Here is a 14,116-nt window from a genome sequence, read left to right as displayed (position 1 = left end):
ATGCAGTCTGCCAGCCCTCTGGTCCTTTGGGGATCATTTGGTGCGCTGATGAACCTCCTGAAAGTAGGTGCTTGCCTTAGAGGTCTTGCACTTGTTGAAGACCCTGGGCAGGGCACAAAACCACATCTGATTCATCTCAGCAGGGTTGCATGAGCCTGCCCAGCTCCTCAGTATGGACGCTGTGCCCTGCCTTGGGTGCTGTTGAAATAAACAAGGAATTTTCAGCATGTGAGGAAATAAGACGGGATGCTAGGGTGGGGAGGCAGGGATAAAGAAAGAGCCATCCAGCCCAGTGGCCCGCAGTGTCCTTTCACCCAAGACCTGAAATAGTGGAGAGGGACCTCAAGCCTGTGCCCGCACCGTGTACATGGGTCACCACAGCCCCTGTCCATCTTCACCAGACTTGCCATAGGGATCCCATCCCTTCTGTGGGTGCTCAAGACACAGAGGGAGGCATTCACATCCCCATAATCAGGTCACTGGGCTGTGATGGATTTTCTAGGGGCAGGTGCCCCTCAATAGCAATGGGGATCGATTCCAAGACCCCATGATGATATCAACATCCACCGATGCTCAAGTCTCTCATATAAAATGCCATCATATTATATGTTAACAGCGGATGAGGAAACACCCAGAGATTGAAGCTTTAGAAAAGACAGTTTAATTCCATCTACATACGGGCAGCCTGAAATGGGAGTGAGATCAGTGGCGGGGAGGCTATGGATATGTACGGTTTGGGTTCGGGGTCGTAGTCCCAAAGAATCCAGATGGGCTGTTTGAGATCAGCACAGGTGTGCGTGTGAGGCTGAGTCTTGGTTAAGAGTCCAGCTCTGAATACCAGGGTGGGAGCTGCCCAGAGCTGCCCCTGCCTGTGGCCACCCCGGGCCCGCCCCGTGCCTCCCCACAAGCTTCAGAGCACATAAAGGAGGCGCCTGCTGGGAAGGACCTCCCAGCTCTCAGCCGTTCTGAAAGAAGAACAGACGTGAGCGCTCGGGCACACTTGATGCAGCATTTTTATGATGACCACAAGTGTTCTTGTAAAATGTCCCTCTTGTGCACAGAACAGCTTCGCTCTAACTTTTAAGGCAATCGTGTTATCTTAATTGGCCAAAAGCAATAAACAACTCCCAAGACTCCCAAAAAAGTGACTCTGACCCCAGCGTCACGGTGCCTCAGAGCTGTGCAGCTGTATTTGTTTTCTCTCACCAACCAAAGTCAGTGTCCAGTGAACCCCAACCACAACCCAGTCTGCCCAGAACCTGCTCCAATTCGCTGTGTCTGACGGTTTTATGACCACAGAGTCTTTACAGCTTCCCTTCACATCTCTCTAGTCTCTCTTCGAAACCTCGATAACTACCTTCACTGTGTCCAGCCCTCTTGTTGGAAACCAGGATCCCAAAGGCTGTGTTAGGAAGATGCCCGGCAGCCTGAGTCCTGGGGGCGTGGCCAAGCTCCAGGGCCGCCGTCTGCAGAGCCTGGGCCACACTGATCACCGTCCCCTTGGTGTGTTTCAGCTACCTCCTGCCACACCTCCTTCCATCCAAGCCTGGCCTGGACACTCATGGCATGCGGCACCCTACAGCCAACACCATCCAGCGCGTGTTTAAAATGAGCTTCGTGCCCGTCGGCTTCTGGCAAAGGTTCATAGCACGGATGCTGATCAGCTTGGCCGAAATGGATCTGCAGGTAGCTGGGGGTTCTGCACAGGGGCGCATGCTGCAGGCTCCAGCAGACTTCTTACACTTAGGGAGGGACACACTGTTTTTGTCAGTGGGAGCTGACTGAAGATCCTTCTCCTGCTGGTGATTTGGAACCAGGAGGCAAGTTCGGCTCATCCCTTGAACCACCCTGTGAATACCAAATCCACTCACACTTGGCTTAGGCAGAGCAACACCATTCTGCCCACTCCAAACCACCTGGAGGGCTCCCTCTAACAAGAAAAGAATACACATGGATGGGCTCAGCCCACAGAGAGTCACTGAGAGTGGACCAAAGCCAGAAATTGGCATTTCCAACCATTGACCACTGGCCTGGGACTTTGGAAGTCTGAACTTGCTATCCGGGTTGTACCAGACCCGTCTGACTTTCTAGGCCACTGAAAGCAGAATCTCAGGTGTGGCATCCTGGCTCTTTTGTGTTTACGTGAGAGGTGCTGGGATTGAACCCAGGGTCTTCATACTGAACTATTTCCCCAACCTTTTTTATGCTGAAACAGGGTCTCACTAAGTTACTAAGGCTGGACTTGAACTTCCTGTCCCTCCTTCCCCACCCTTGTAGAGTGCTGAGATTACAGGCCTGTGGCCCCATGCCTGGCATGATTCTGCTCTGCAGTGGAGCTTGAGAACCACCTGAAATGATGAAGACTTACCCCAAAGCGTTGTCTTGTGGGTTATGGAGAGGCAGCCTCTGTCAGGCTATGTTAATTTCATGGAAGAGAATACACGGAAGTAATATTTAGCAAGGACAGTGGTTCTCAGGGTGGGGTTTCCAGGCCAGCAGAACAGTGTGAGAACATCTGAGGTATGCAAATCCCCAGGCCCCAATACAAACCTCAGAAACTCCAGGGTAGAGCCCTGCACTCTGTTTTTGACCAGCCCTCCAGGGGATTCTGACAGCTCTACAGTTGGTGAGCTCCTGGCACAAATGCTGACCTGGCACCCTTGGGCACTGACTTTTGTGTGAGTTTATTTTTGGCATTCTAATTGGAACACCTTTATCTAATTATAACTTGTTGGCGCAATAAAGAGGCTCTTTGATCTTTCCATTGTATTAATCTGGGAAGAACAATAAATGCAAGAGCCTGAAAACCCATCCACACTTCCAACTTGTGTTAGCAGGCAGCTGTATGAGGCCAGGAGTGCACGGACGTTGGAAGGAGCGGGTGCGGCTGGGATGTAACGGCTCTCTGTGCTCTGCTCGAACTCTGTGTCCCACTGAACTCTACGTGGGGGGCCTCTAGGGAGGCTGAGCTCACCAGTGGGGCCCAGCTGGGCACAGGGGCAGCCGTCCTTTTCAGCAGCATCCCTTGCAAAGAATCTTATTAAAATTCAGACTGGTGATGGGGAAAGGGTTCAGTCTCCTCAGTAATCAAAGGCATGCAGATTCACACAGCAGAGATGCTTCTGGCGCCTATAGAATTAGCAAAGAGCTAAGCTGCTGTCCCTGTCCCCTGAGAGGGACATTGGTGGTCACTGTATAGGACAGTCTCACTGCAAAAGCCAGAGCCTCAGTATGCATCCAGTGCCTAAAACATTCAGACCCTTTAACCTATAATCCCATCCCTGAATATCTGATGAAGGAATCCGTTTGAAGTCAGAGAAATCTACATTTTGCATATTCATTACGGCATGTTAGAAAGAGCAGAAGATTGGAGCCAAACTAAATATGCAATAGAAGGGGATTGTTCAGGAAATTACTTCTTATCTTTAGAGAACCAATTATAAGTGAGCTTTTAATTATGTAAGAAAATTTTAAATTGTACATTTTCTGGAGGTGTTGGAACTGAACCCGGTGCCATGAGCAAAGCAGTCAGATTCTACCTCTGAGCTACATCCTCGGCCCAAAAATTATACGGAGTTAGGAATGTAATATGGACTCAGCTGCTTTTTAAAACATGTATGTAGAAAGAAAAAAGCCTGGAATTAGAGATGCCAACATCCTGATGATCTCTCTGCTTGGTATTTAACTGGTATTTTACTTTCTCTCTTATATTTTTTGTCTTGCCCACATTACTTGTGAAGTCAGGAAGTGAAAGATCTTTTTAAGGAAAGCCTATTTCCAGTTGCTTTAAAAGTCGGTTCCCAGGGTACCCTGGAGACCCCTCCAGACCATGTAGCGTTAATTTGGCAGCAGGGCTGTGCACAGGCGTGGGAGGAGGCGGCGGGGAGCCCATGGTGATTTATCAAGATGGGGCCGGGCCAGCCCGCTTTGAGCTCTGCGCAGTATTAGCACCGAGCCTGAATGCTCAAGCAGGGTCTTTTCTCTCTGTCTTTCAGCTTTTTGAAAACAAGAAGAATACTAAAAGCAGAAACAGGAAAGTCACCATTTACAGTTTTACAGGAAACCAGAGAAATCGCTGTAGCACATTCAGAGTGAAAAGAAATCAGACCATCTATTGGCAGGAAGGGCTCCTGGTCACTTTCGATGGGGGCTACCTCAGGTGGGAACATCCGGCAGCCCACTGGCTGGGTTACCCACGCAACATGGCAAAGACCCTGTGACAGCCCCACAAGATGCCTCACCTGTGTGGGCCCTGAATTCTGCTTCTGACAGGAGCTCATGGTGGCAGCTTGCTGGAAACGCCAGACCCTCCCTATGCACATCCTCAGTTCAGTCCCTTTGTAGGGCAGGAGAGGCTGGGCAGATGTGGCAGCAGGGGCCGCCTTGGGCACCTCCCACAGCCCCTGGGGTGGGGCCATCCACCCAGCCCTTTCTCTGGTCTGAGAGAAGTAGCCAGGCCAGAGGGGAAAAGGAGACACTTGGTCCCCGTCCTGATCCCATACTGTGACCTAGCAAGATGACCTTCTTTTTTGTTTAGAAAGAAAGAGACATAAATTCATCTGAGCAGACATAATGAATGATCAACACACAAGATTATTCAGTCTTTTCAATGAACTTTTCAAAGCAATCTTTAGCTCTGTGAGGAGAAAGGGAGAGGGGGAAGTCACTTTCAGCAGGTCTGATTTGAGCCATTTTTAGTGCCTGAAGGGTCCAGGGGGAGGTTCTCACTCAAAGTTAAGTTTCCGCTTGATGGATGGGGGTCACTGTTCAGAGTAAAAGAGCTTCCGCAGGTCACACCTGAGGGTCAGACCCACCTTCACGCCCTTCTGCAAGCTTCTTGTTATGGGGACAGAGACAAAGCAGGCCCACCCACACGGGTGTCTGAAGAGAGGAGGCCCCCGACAGTTCTGGGGGACCCCAGCCTCTCTGTGTCCACAGCCTCTCGGTCCATTCCTGGGGGGGGGGGACTCCCTCCAGGGTCTGCTCAACAGAATCACAATGAGCTTCTTTTCGTTTCTGGGTTACAGTGTGGAATCTTCTGACGTGAACTGGAAAAAGAAAAAGAGTGGAGGGATTAAAATCGTCTGCCAGTCAGAAATGAGGGACTTCTCAGCAATGGCATTTATCACAGATCACGTGAATTCTTTGATTGATCAGTGGTTTCCTGGTAAGAACATCCTGAAACAAATCCTCTGGTCATACTTGGATTTCTTTGGAAATCAAGGTGGGGTCATTTCTTTGGGGACACAGAAATCCCACCCCAATTCAGTCTAAGCAATCCAGCAGGGGGTGTCTTAGCCCTTGAGTAAGAGCCCTGGCCCCCAAAGAGTCCAGCTCTCCACCTGGCCAGGGAAAGCTGGGGGAGACATGGATCACAGGGCACGGCCCCAGGCTGCATGTGACGTGGGAAGAGGTGACTCCGGGTCCTGCACGTGGTCAAGGACTTGCTTATGTGAGGCTGCATGCAGTGTGTGCACATTTCAGCAGTGGGGCTGACAGGAAGGGGAGCCAGTGGGTGGAGATCACCCCCTGGAGCCGAGCAGGCAGGGAGGGGAGCACCAGGGCCAAGGGGACTTCTTCCCCCTGCCACCTCACCCACCCAGTGTGGCTCAAGCCACGCACACAGCCCTTCTCAGGCCCCTTGGATCTACGGACAGTTGCTGGTTCACCCAAAGAAAACACTTTCTGGAGTGAAGCCTTTGAGGTCCTCTGTTGGTTTTGCTTCTGAGGTGGAGACAAACCCCCAGAGCAGCCTGCAGGAATGAGTTTATTGGGCACAGGAAAGGGGATCTGAGGGAAGTCTCTAAAAACTGAACATTGACAGTGGACAGCAGTTTGGAGTCCTGGCACTGCCCCAGCTTTTTCTGAGCAGCCTCCTCACCTACCCAAGTCCCCTGTACTCCAGGGAAAGTACTTAAGGAAGAGGCAGGAGGCTCCCTGAATACACAAGACAGCAGGGGCTGGGTTCCTTTAGGGCTTGGGGACCTTTAGGTATTGGTAGGAAGGGTGAGCCGCAAGGAAAAGTGGCTTGGATGCAGCCTTCAGGGAAGACAGTCCATTATGTGAGTTGTGCCAGTGCCGGGCTTGGGGGCTCTTGGGCATCCAAGAGTTCCCTAGGCCCCTATAAACCCTCTAGACGCTTTGCACCTCCCACCAGGCAGTGCCCGCCCCACAGATGCTGGGAAATTTAGCAGGTGAGTCCATTGGACAAACACCTGAGAGGGACAAACAGCAGAGCACCAGAGACAAAGCATCCTGGAGGTAACATCTCCAGCCCATGGCCAGCGGCTCCACTTAGCAGGATATCTGCAGTGTCAGACACACACTGGACGTCCCGGGCATCTACCTCCACCTGCACAAGGCAGGCCATTGCCTCTTGCCCTGAGGGAACCCCCACAGGACACTTTAGAGGATGTTTCTTGGCACTCCCTAGTGGAGGCACACGGAAGAGTGGTCCCCTGTTGGAGATACTCTGTCAGTGACCAGCTTCTGTCTGCTGTAATTTGCCCTCGTATCCCTGCATTTCTCTTCTGGAAAGCATCACGGTTAATTGCAAGCATATGTTTAAGATTTGCAGAATGGGTGCTTTGTGCAATAGCCATGGCTTGGTTGTTGAGGTGTAGCTAAGGTCCAACCCTGCAACCCCACCTCCACCCGGACCCCCTCGGGACTGCATGGCTGTGAGGCCAGTGCTCTGCATTTGGCCACCAGGAGTCTCTGAGCAGTGTCTCCACCCTCTCCATGGAGAATCTTTCAGATCCAACAATTGCACTCTTACGAAGGCCCTACAGCATGGCGCTCAGAATCAGACACTCTCTGGGGTCCAGGCAAGGGCAGACAGACCCCTGCTATGAAGACCACCCCATGAGGTGCTGCTCGACCACTCTGCATGAGCTGTCTCCTGCTCTGTCCCCATTTAGCCCTGACAGCCACCGAAAGTGATGGGACCCCACTCATGGAGCAGTACGTGCCCTGCCCTGTCTGTGAGACATCTTGGGTCCAGCATGCTGACCCCAGTGAGAAGGCAGAGGGTGTGCAGTACTTTGACATGGAAGACTGTGTGCTGACAGCCATCGAGCGTGACTTTATCTCCTGCCCCAGACACCCGGACCACCCAGTGCCACTCCAGGAGCTGGTCCCCGAGCTGTTCATGACCGACTTCCCTGCCAGGTATGCTGCCACGGCTCCTCATTTTGCACAGGGCAGGTGCTAGGACTTTGCTCTTTGCTGTAAGATCCCAGTGGGGCCTAGGGCAGAGCCCTCTCAGTGGGTCATTGCATGGTGGCCTTACCTTGGGGTGACAGCAACCATTCCAGCCATTACTTCCCATCAAATCTCAGGTGACTTAGGTCCATCTTAGGCTACCTGGAGCCAGTAGGGGCAGATGCCTCTGGGCGCTTTGCAGGTGAAGCCATAGGTGGTCACTGCATTTTCTTTCCCTCCCAGAAGTTAGTGCTCCTTTCTGCTGACTCCAACTCCCCTGAAGGCTGGAGGAACAGAAACCAGAGCCCTGTTCCCTGGCCTCTGAGAAAGGGAGCGCTCCCAAACCCACAGCTTCTTTGTCCTTTTTTGGTAAATGCTAACTCCCGTCTGCCACCCTAAGTCCGAGTGCTTGGTTCCTCTGACTCTATTCTTAGGGTTGATTCTGCCAGCACTCATCTTTATGATAACTGGGGAGAGAATTCTGGAGAAAACATTTTGTGGTCCCAACCCAACAGGAAATGGCCATAAAATCCAAGTCATCCGTCAAAGATGCCATCATCTTTGATCTGTGGGAACCCAAAACTATGATTTGGCGTCCCCAGAGGCAGTCTGACATTAGAGGAGTTCTAAAGTCTTGTTGCTTGCTTACTCAGAGGCATGCTTTAAACCCAGCATGGTGACACAGGCTTGTAATCCTGGCACTCTGGGAGGCTGAGGCAGGAGAATTAGAAACCCAGCCTGGGCAACTTAGTGATTTAGCAAGACCCTGTCTTGAAATAAAGCGTAAGAAAGGGCTGGAGATGTAGCTTAGTGCTAAGGCCCTGAGTTCAATCCCTAGTACCACGCAGAGGGGGTGAAAAGGACATGCCAGAAGGCCTATAAATTCTACTTAAAGAAAATTAAGCTTTTTTAATAAGAACATTTGTATTCTCATGTTTCCACATTGCTCCAAATAGATGTGGGTTGCATTGTACGTTCAGAGAACTGGGGTTCCAAAGAATGTATCTGGATGACTGTGTCAAGTTGAGAAGGGCCCTGGGGGTGTAGCTCTGTGGTGGATCATGTATTTACGGCCCTGGGTTCCATCCCCAGCCCCAAACACGATGGTAAAGAAAGGAAATGCTTCCTGTGTTGGCTGAGTCCTCCCTGGCTCTTTGCAGCATCCCCAGTAACCTCCCAGATGGGCATGATGAGCACCACCCTTGGCAGAATGACCCTTCATTTGCCGAGCTCTGACATGGGGGTTCAGTCCTCAGAGACCACGTGCAGTTTTGTGTAATCATAAACCCAGTTCATTTAAGGAGATGCCCTTTGAAGGTTCTCCAGAGTTTTAGGGTTTTTATTTATTTGCTGAATCTCATTCTGCTTATGACTGAGTTTGGAGACCCCAACTGAATGTGGAATTTACTATCTGCAATTTGAGAAGCCAGATCGGACTGTCCCTGGTTACTTGGATCTAATCTCCAGCTGTTGCATGAAGTTTCTTGGCAGGAAGTTGAAATGCATAATAATCTACACCACTTTCCCATCCAGCGGAGGCACTCTGAACTTCAGCTGGGGCCCATCCATCGCAGAGTTTGGCAGGCAGAGCTTTGCCCCGTGGCTCCTACAGCCTTCCACATCTGCATAAGTCCTAACAGAGGGATCCCCAGCTTGGATTCCCTTACCCATCCTGCAAAGCTCCCCAGCACCTTCTCTTTCCACACATTGGTTTTGGCGGGCACTTGCAGAACAGCCCCAGACTTTTCTGCCAAGCCCCTAAGGGCTGCAGAGGTGTTACAGTTTAGTGTGAGTATCTAAAAGAAGAATCTCAAGGGGTAAGAGGCAGAGTTGGGGCATCCAGGTGAGAGCCTGGAGATGGCCAAGAGTCAGTGTGCCCACAAAGCCACAAAGGCCCAAGCCCTGCTTGCCAGTCCCCCCTCCCAGAGAGTCTGAGCACATGAAGCACCTGCCCTCCTGATCCTTCTGCCATGGCTCTATCTGGGTTGCCCAGAAGGCTGGAGGCTCTTCCCATTGCAGGCCTGGCCTCCTTAGTCAAGAGTCTGCAGATCCACAGAGAAGGCCAACGGGTCTAAGAACCACCATCAACATTTTAAACAACCAACAGAAACTGTCTCTCCCTGAGATTAGAACACACAGACCAGGTGGCCAGACCTCCCAGGTGGTGGGGCGCCAGTCATGCGGATCACAAACTCTGTGAGGCAGTGTATATTCACAGCCTTTGCATAACACAGAGTAGAGAAAGACTGACCTAGAGATAGTCAGTGCAATTTGGCTGGGGGAAGCAGCTCTCAAAGCACAAAATCTTTCAAAATAAAGCGTCCAAGAAGACCCTTGGTGTTCCCCAGTGTATTCAACGGTTTCACCCTGAGTCAGGAAGCATTGGCATCTCTTGGGCGGCTCCTGTTGTGAGCCCAGGAAGTGACCGAGGCCAGGGAAGGCTGCATACGCTGCCCAGGTTTGCTGTTGGAGGGTAGTAGCTTATCCCAGGTCAGTCTAGCCTCACAGAGGGTTTTGAGTTGTGTCTGTCCATCATGGGAACAAAGGTCCCAGCCCAGCACCCACCCAAGTCCAGCCAAAGTCAGGTCACCTGAGTTGACCCCTGAGCTCTGTGTGCACAGGCTTTTCCTGGAGAACAGCAAGCTGGAGCACAGTGAGGACGAGAGCAGCATCCTGGGCCAAGGTGGCAGCGGCACCGTCATCTACCGTGCCCGGTACCAGGGCCAGCCCGTGGCTGTGAAGCGATTCCACATCAAGAAATTCAAGAATTTCGCTAATGCACCAGCAGGTAACATGGCCCCAGCCCAGCGCTGTGTTTTTGCGGATGCCTGCTTCCTCCGTTCAAGCTTCGTGCCACCTTAGGTCACACAAACAAGTCAGGCAGTGAAGAGTTGGGTAAGACCAGTGTGGACTCAGGGCTTTCTGCCAGGCAGGTTGGGGACAGGCTGGAGGGCCAGATCAAGCAAGGTCTGCAAGTCACTCTTGGAGATGACCATCCTTGCTGTTTCTGTCCGCCCGGTGGCCAGTATATGCCTGGCCCATGGTGGATAGGCAGTCTGGCCTAAGAGAGTCCTCCCTTGCAGGGCCCCTCCTATGCTGTCTCCCGTGCTGGTATGAGGGGGTGCTCTAGATAGATGCATTGGGACACTTCTTACCAATCTCCCACCCCCAAAGAGAAAGGAGCTCCCCACTTCCCACATCAGAGATGGCACGCTCGACCCAGCTCCCCGTAAGTGCTTCAGGCATGTCCCCACCAAGAGGAACCCAGCAGCTCCTGTCTTAGGCTCCTTCTGCTGCTTTAACAGTGTGCTCCATTCTGGGTAATTTTTTTTTTTAATTGGTACCAGGGATCAAACTCACGATCGTGCGCTTGCAAGGCAGATGCTTTTGCCGCCAAGCTAAATCCCCAGCCCCCAATTCTGGGTAATTTTCAATGGAAATGTATTTGGCCAATGGTTCTTGAGATTGGGAGGCCCAAGAAAATGAACTGGCATCTGGTGAGGGGCATCACATGGCATCATCCCAAGGTGGAAGGTGGAAAAGGAAGACAGCATGATGGCTGGAGACCAACCAGCAGACTGGCCTCGAATTTGTAACAAGCCCATTCCTGAGATAACTAACCCACTCTGGACGCAGCCATGTTAATCCTTTGTGAGGACAGAGCCCTCATGACCTAATCTTCTCTTATTAGGTGCTACCTGGGGAGGCCTCATCCTCCCCACCAGTTTAAGACCACATCTCCCATTGCTCCTGGCTCAGGACAGGTTACTTTTGTAAAAATAAAACTAATTGACACACTTGGTAGAAAAATTAGAATCATAACACGCATAGATCACAGCGGAAGAGGAAAAAAATAACTGATGAGAGTGTGATTCTCTGCACAGGAAATCTAACAGACTTGCTAAGAAATGTCAGAGACAATAAAGAGTTTGCTAACATTGCTAGATTTGAGCAGAATATTGGAATTCAGCATTGTTCCTGTACTCAGCAATTTTCCTCTGTAGCAGCAATAAAAATCATAAGCCTTTGAGAAATAACCAAATGTACCATTCAGCTTAGTTCTTGTCTGAGTTCCAACAGGGTGTGCTTTTGTGTAATTTGACAGACTGTAAAATGCAATAAGAAAAGCTCAAGTACTAAGAAAATTACACAATGAAAGACAAAGGAAAAGCAACATCCCCTAAATGTATGTCTTATAATCTATAATCTGGGGCCATTTCTTCTGGGGCAAGTACAAGCCTTGGTAGGGAACAGAGAAGCAGCCTGTGTGGCTCAGAAAACTGACACATAGCAGAGGCAACATCACAAGTCACCATCTTTGCAGATTTGGACCTGATCTCACACTGTCCTAAAATGTATGTTCGTAATGGGTTAGAGACCCAAAGTGGAAATAAAACCCTTACACTCAAGAACCAAATGGCCTGCATATGCATGCATCTGGCACAGTTGGTGGCCTTCAGCACCAAGGTTTTCATGTTTGAATTTTCACTTCCAACAATTCCAGTTTAAACTCTAACCAGGGACAGACACAGGACACAGGAAGATAAGCAGGACCTGGACACATCCTGACTGGTGGCCTCAGCCAACTGTTCCTGTGTGGGCCAGTCACAGCCTGGTGGACATGTTCTGACCCCTCCAGGGTGTCCTGTAGACGCTCACTTGGGGGTGAATTTCAAGGGCATTGAAAGAAGGTTAGAGCACAGTGTCGGAATTGGCTGCTACCACCAGCAGCCTTCTCCCTCCTGGTCTGAGGCGACTGTCACAGGCCAGTGGCTGGTGATGAGAATAGTGGTGCTTTCCATCTTTAGTGGCCCTGGCTACTTGTAAGGAATCAGGTGACTGACAGTGGCCAACTGCTCAGTATCAATGATGGTGGAGAGTAAGACACAGGGGTGCAAAAGCAGTGAGGTATAATTGGGACCCACAGATGGCTGGCAGTAAGTGGATTTAGGGCTGTAAGATCCCTCCCAGTGACAAGGGTGGGCACGTGGCAGTCCTTCATCCAGGGGAACTGCCAAATGACAGGACCCCATTAGCGCCTAAAGGGAACGGGGCTCGGTGTCAGCCTATAACGTTACCCTTCGGGCCAAATTGTGAGAGACACCACTGTAGTCTACAAAGTAACATGTTCCTGGGAGTGCAAATCCCTGCTCTCCCAGGTCTCTGTGAGGTGGTTCTCAGGGCTGCAAGCCCCTACGTCGTGTGCCATTGGGTGGCTCCTTAGTAAGGTTAGGCTGGGTCTCACTAGCGCCAGGTCCAGTGGGACAGCTCCCATCCTCACTGGCCTCCCTGAGTGGCTGATGACTGTGCTCCCATCTCACCCCCACAGACACCATGCTGAGGCACCTGCGCGCCACGGATGCAATGAAGAACTTCTCAGAGTTCCGGCAGGAGGCCAGCATGCTGCATGCCCTGCAGCACCCGTGCATCGTGGCGCTCGTGGGCATCAGCATTCACCCACTCTGCTTCGCCCTGGAGCTTGCCCCACTCAGCAGCCTCAACACTGTGCTGTCTGAAAATGCCAAAGGTACCCACACTCCCTCAAAGAACATTCCACCAGAGGCTGCCTCAGCCATGTCCCTGGTGGCCACCAGAAACAATGAGCTGGCTGGGAAGCCTCAGGAAGGCCAGGGGCCCTGGACTCCCACCTACCTGACCCAGCTGAATGGGACACTGAGTGGATTAAAGGTGCCTTATTAAACCCAGGACGCACCCTGTTCCATGCTGATCATCTTACCTGGTATCAGTAGTGACAATAGCATTGGCCAAGCCTGAGGAGTTCATACTTTGGGTTCCAGCTCCTGGTTCACTGCCATAATCCAGGAGACTGCTCCATTTGTGAATTAGTCATCTTTCCTGACACTGGGGCACAACACTTGGCACCTACAATTTTAAAATGAAGAGGCTTACTTTGGTTCACTGTTTCAGGGCATTCAGTCCATGGTGTGCTGTCCCCAAGGCTGTCCCCAGGACAAAGCTGCTTAGTTCATGGTGGCCAGAAAGCATAGCAGAGGAACAGCACTAGAGAAGAAGGAGCCAAAGACCAAGTACAGGGCCCAAGGCGAGGCCTCCATGGCCTGTCCAGAAGTGTGCTTGGCTAATCTACTGGGCATCTCATTATTCAATCAAGTTGATATATCACAATTAACAGTCCCAATTCACCTGCCCATGAAAGAAGGATATTGAAAGTCCCCACTGGGAGGGCATCAGGCCTCAAATAAGGGAGTCTTTCGTAGACCCGGGCAGTGGCAGCTGGCACCTCAGTCCCTCCAGGTGTGTAAATAAATCCCTCTCCTAACCATAATGCACCTTGCTCTTTGCCACTCACTGTTAAGGCTAAAACCTGGTGTTCTAGCATGTCTTACTCTTTAAAGAAATTTAAAGAGAACTTACCTTGAGAAATGGGTAATTAAATTCCAATCTGCTGTCAGAGTAAGGGTAGTAGCTGCCTTTGGACTGGGGTAGAAACACTATGTAAATCATTCACTTCACCCTCAAAAATAAATACTTTAGTGACATCCTAAACCTGAAGCTCACCTCTTGCCAGCAGTACAGTGATGGCCTAAGATGAACCCTGGGGATTTGAATCTTTGCTGGTAGTAAAAATGCCAGCAATTCCAGGCCTGGCATGCTGAAGGAGCTCTGATGACCAGCATATCTCTCTGAAGTCCATCATCCATTTCACTTAAGGTCCTTCTCTGTCCCTTGGGACATCTAGCATGGAGAATCCTAACAGTGTGTCCATGGAATACAGAACAGTCAAGAATATGTTTGTCAGCTTCCCATCATTGTGAAAAATACTTGAGCTAAACAACTTATAAAGAACAAAGGTTTTTAAAAAATGAGAATAAAGGTTTATTTTGGCTCATAATGTCAGAGGTTTCAGTCCATGGTTGGTTGGGCCTGTTATTTT

At 50.8% G+C, this 14,116-nt stretch overlaps 1 protein-coding gene and 1 long non-coding RNA gene across 4 annotated transcripts in view; one reads left to right on the top strand and one right to left on the bottom strand.

Moving 5' to 3' along the window:
* Nucleotides 1-14,116, top strand: part of Lrrk1 (leucine rich repeat kinase 1) — a 128,883-nt gene that overhangs the window by 101,693 nt on the left and 13,074 nt on the right. For both annotated transcript variants that reach the window (XM_013158772.3, XM_063249920.1), the window contains 6 exons: nt 1,515-1,686; nt 3,996-4,159; nt 5,028-5,167; nt 6,921-7,170; nt 9,825-9,991; nt 12,533-12,730. In XM_013158772.3, the coding sequence (XP_013014226.1) occupies nt 1,515-1,686; nt 3,996-4,159; nt 5,028-5,167; nt 6,921-7,170; nt 9,825-9,991; nt 12,533-12,730 (1,091 nt within the window). The remainder of the gene's footprint in view (nt 1-1,514; nt 1,687-3,995; nt 4,160-5,027; nt 5,168-6,920; nt 7,171-9,824; nt 9,992-12,532; nt 12,731-14,116) is intronic.
* LOC106028896 (uncharacterized) overlaps nt 4,593-14,116 on the bottom strand; it is a 72,187-nt gene continuing 62,663 nt past the window's right edge. The window contains exons 2-4 of one of the 2 annotated variants that reach the window (XR_010047924.1): nt 12,941-13,086; nt 7,292-7,487; nt 4,593-5,048 (exon numbers count right to left, since the gene is read on the bottom strand). This is a non-coding gene — a long non-coding RNA (uncharacterized LOC106028896). Of the gene's footprint in view, nt 5,049-7,291; nt 7,693-12,940; nt 13,087-14,116 lie in introns of those variants that run through there. The other variant, XR_001202540.3, reaches the window with a different exon arrangement.

Source organism: Cavia porcellus, unplaced genomic scaffold, assembly GCF_034190915.1.
Source record: "Cavia porcellus strain 051 isolate PalLab524CR breed Dunkin Hartley unplaced genomic scaffold, mCavPor4.1 scaffold_6, whole genome shotgun sequence".
NCBI lineage: Eukaryota > Metazoa > Chordata > Mammalia > Rodentia > Caviidae > Cavia > Cavia porcellus.
Note: the sequence above shows the minus strand (reverse complement) of the source record. Positions and strands in the feature narration are given on the sequence as shown.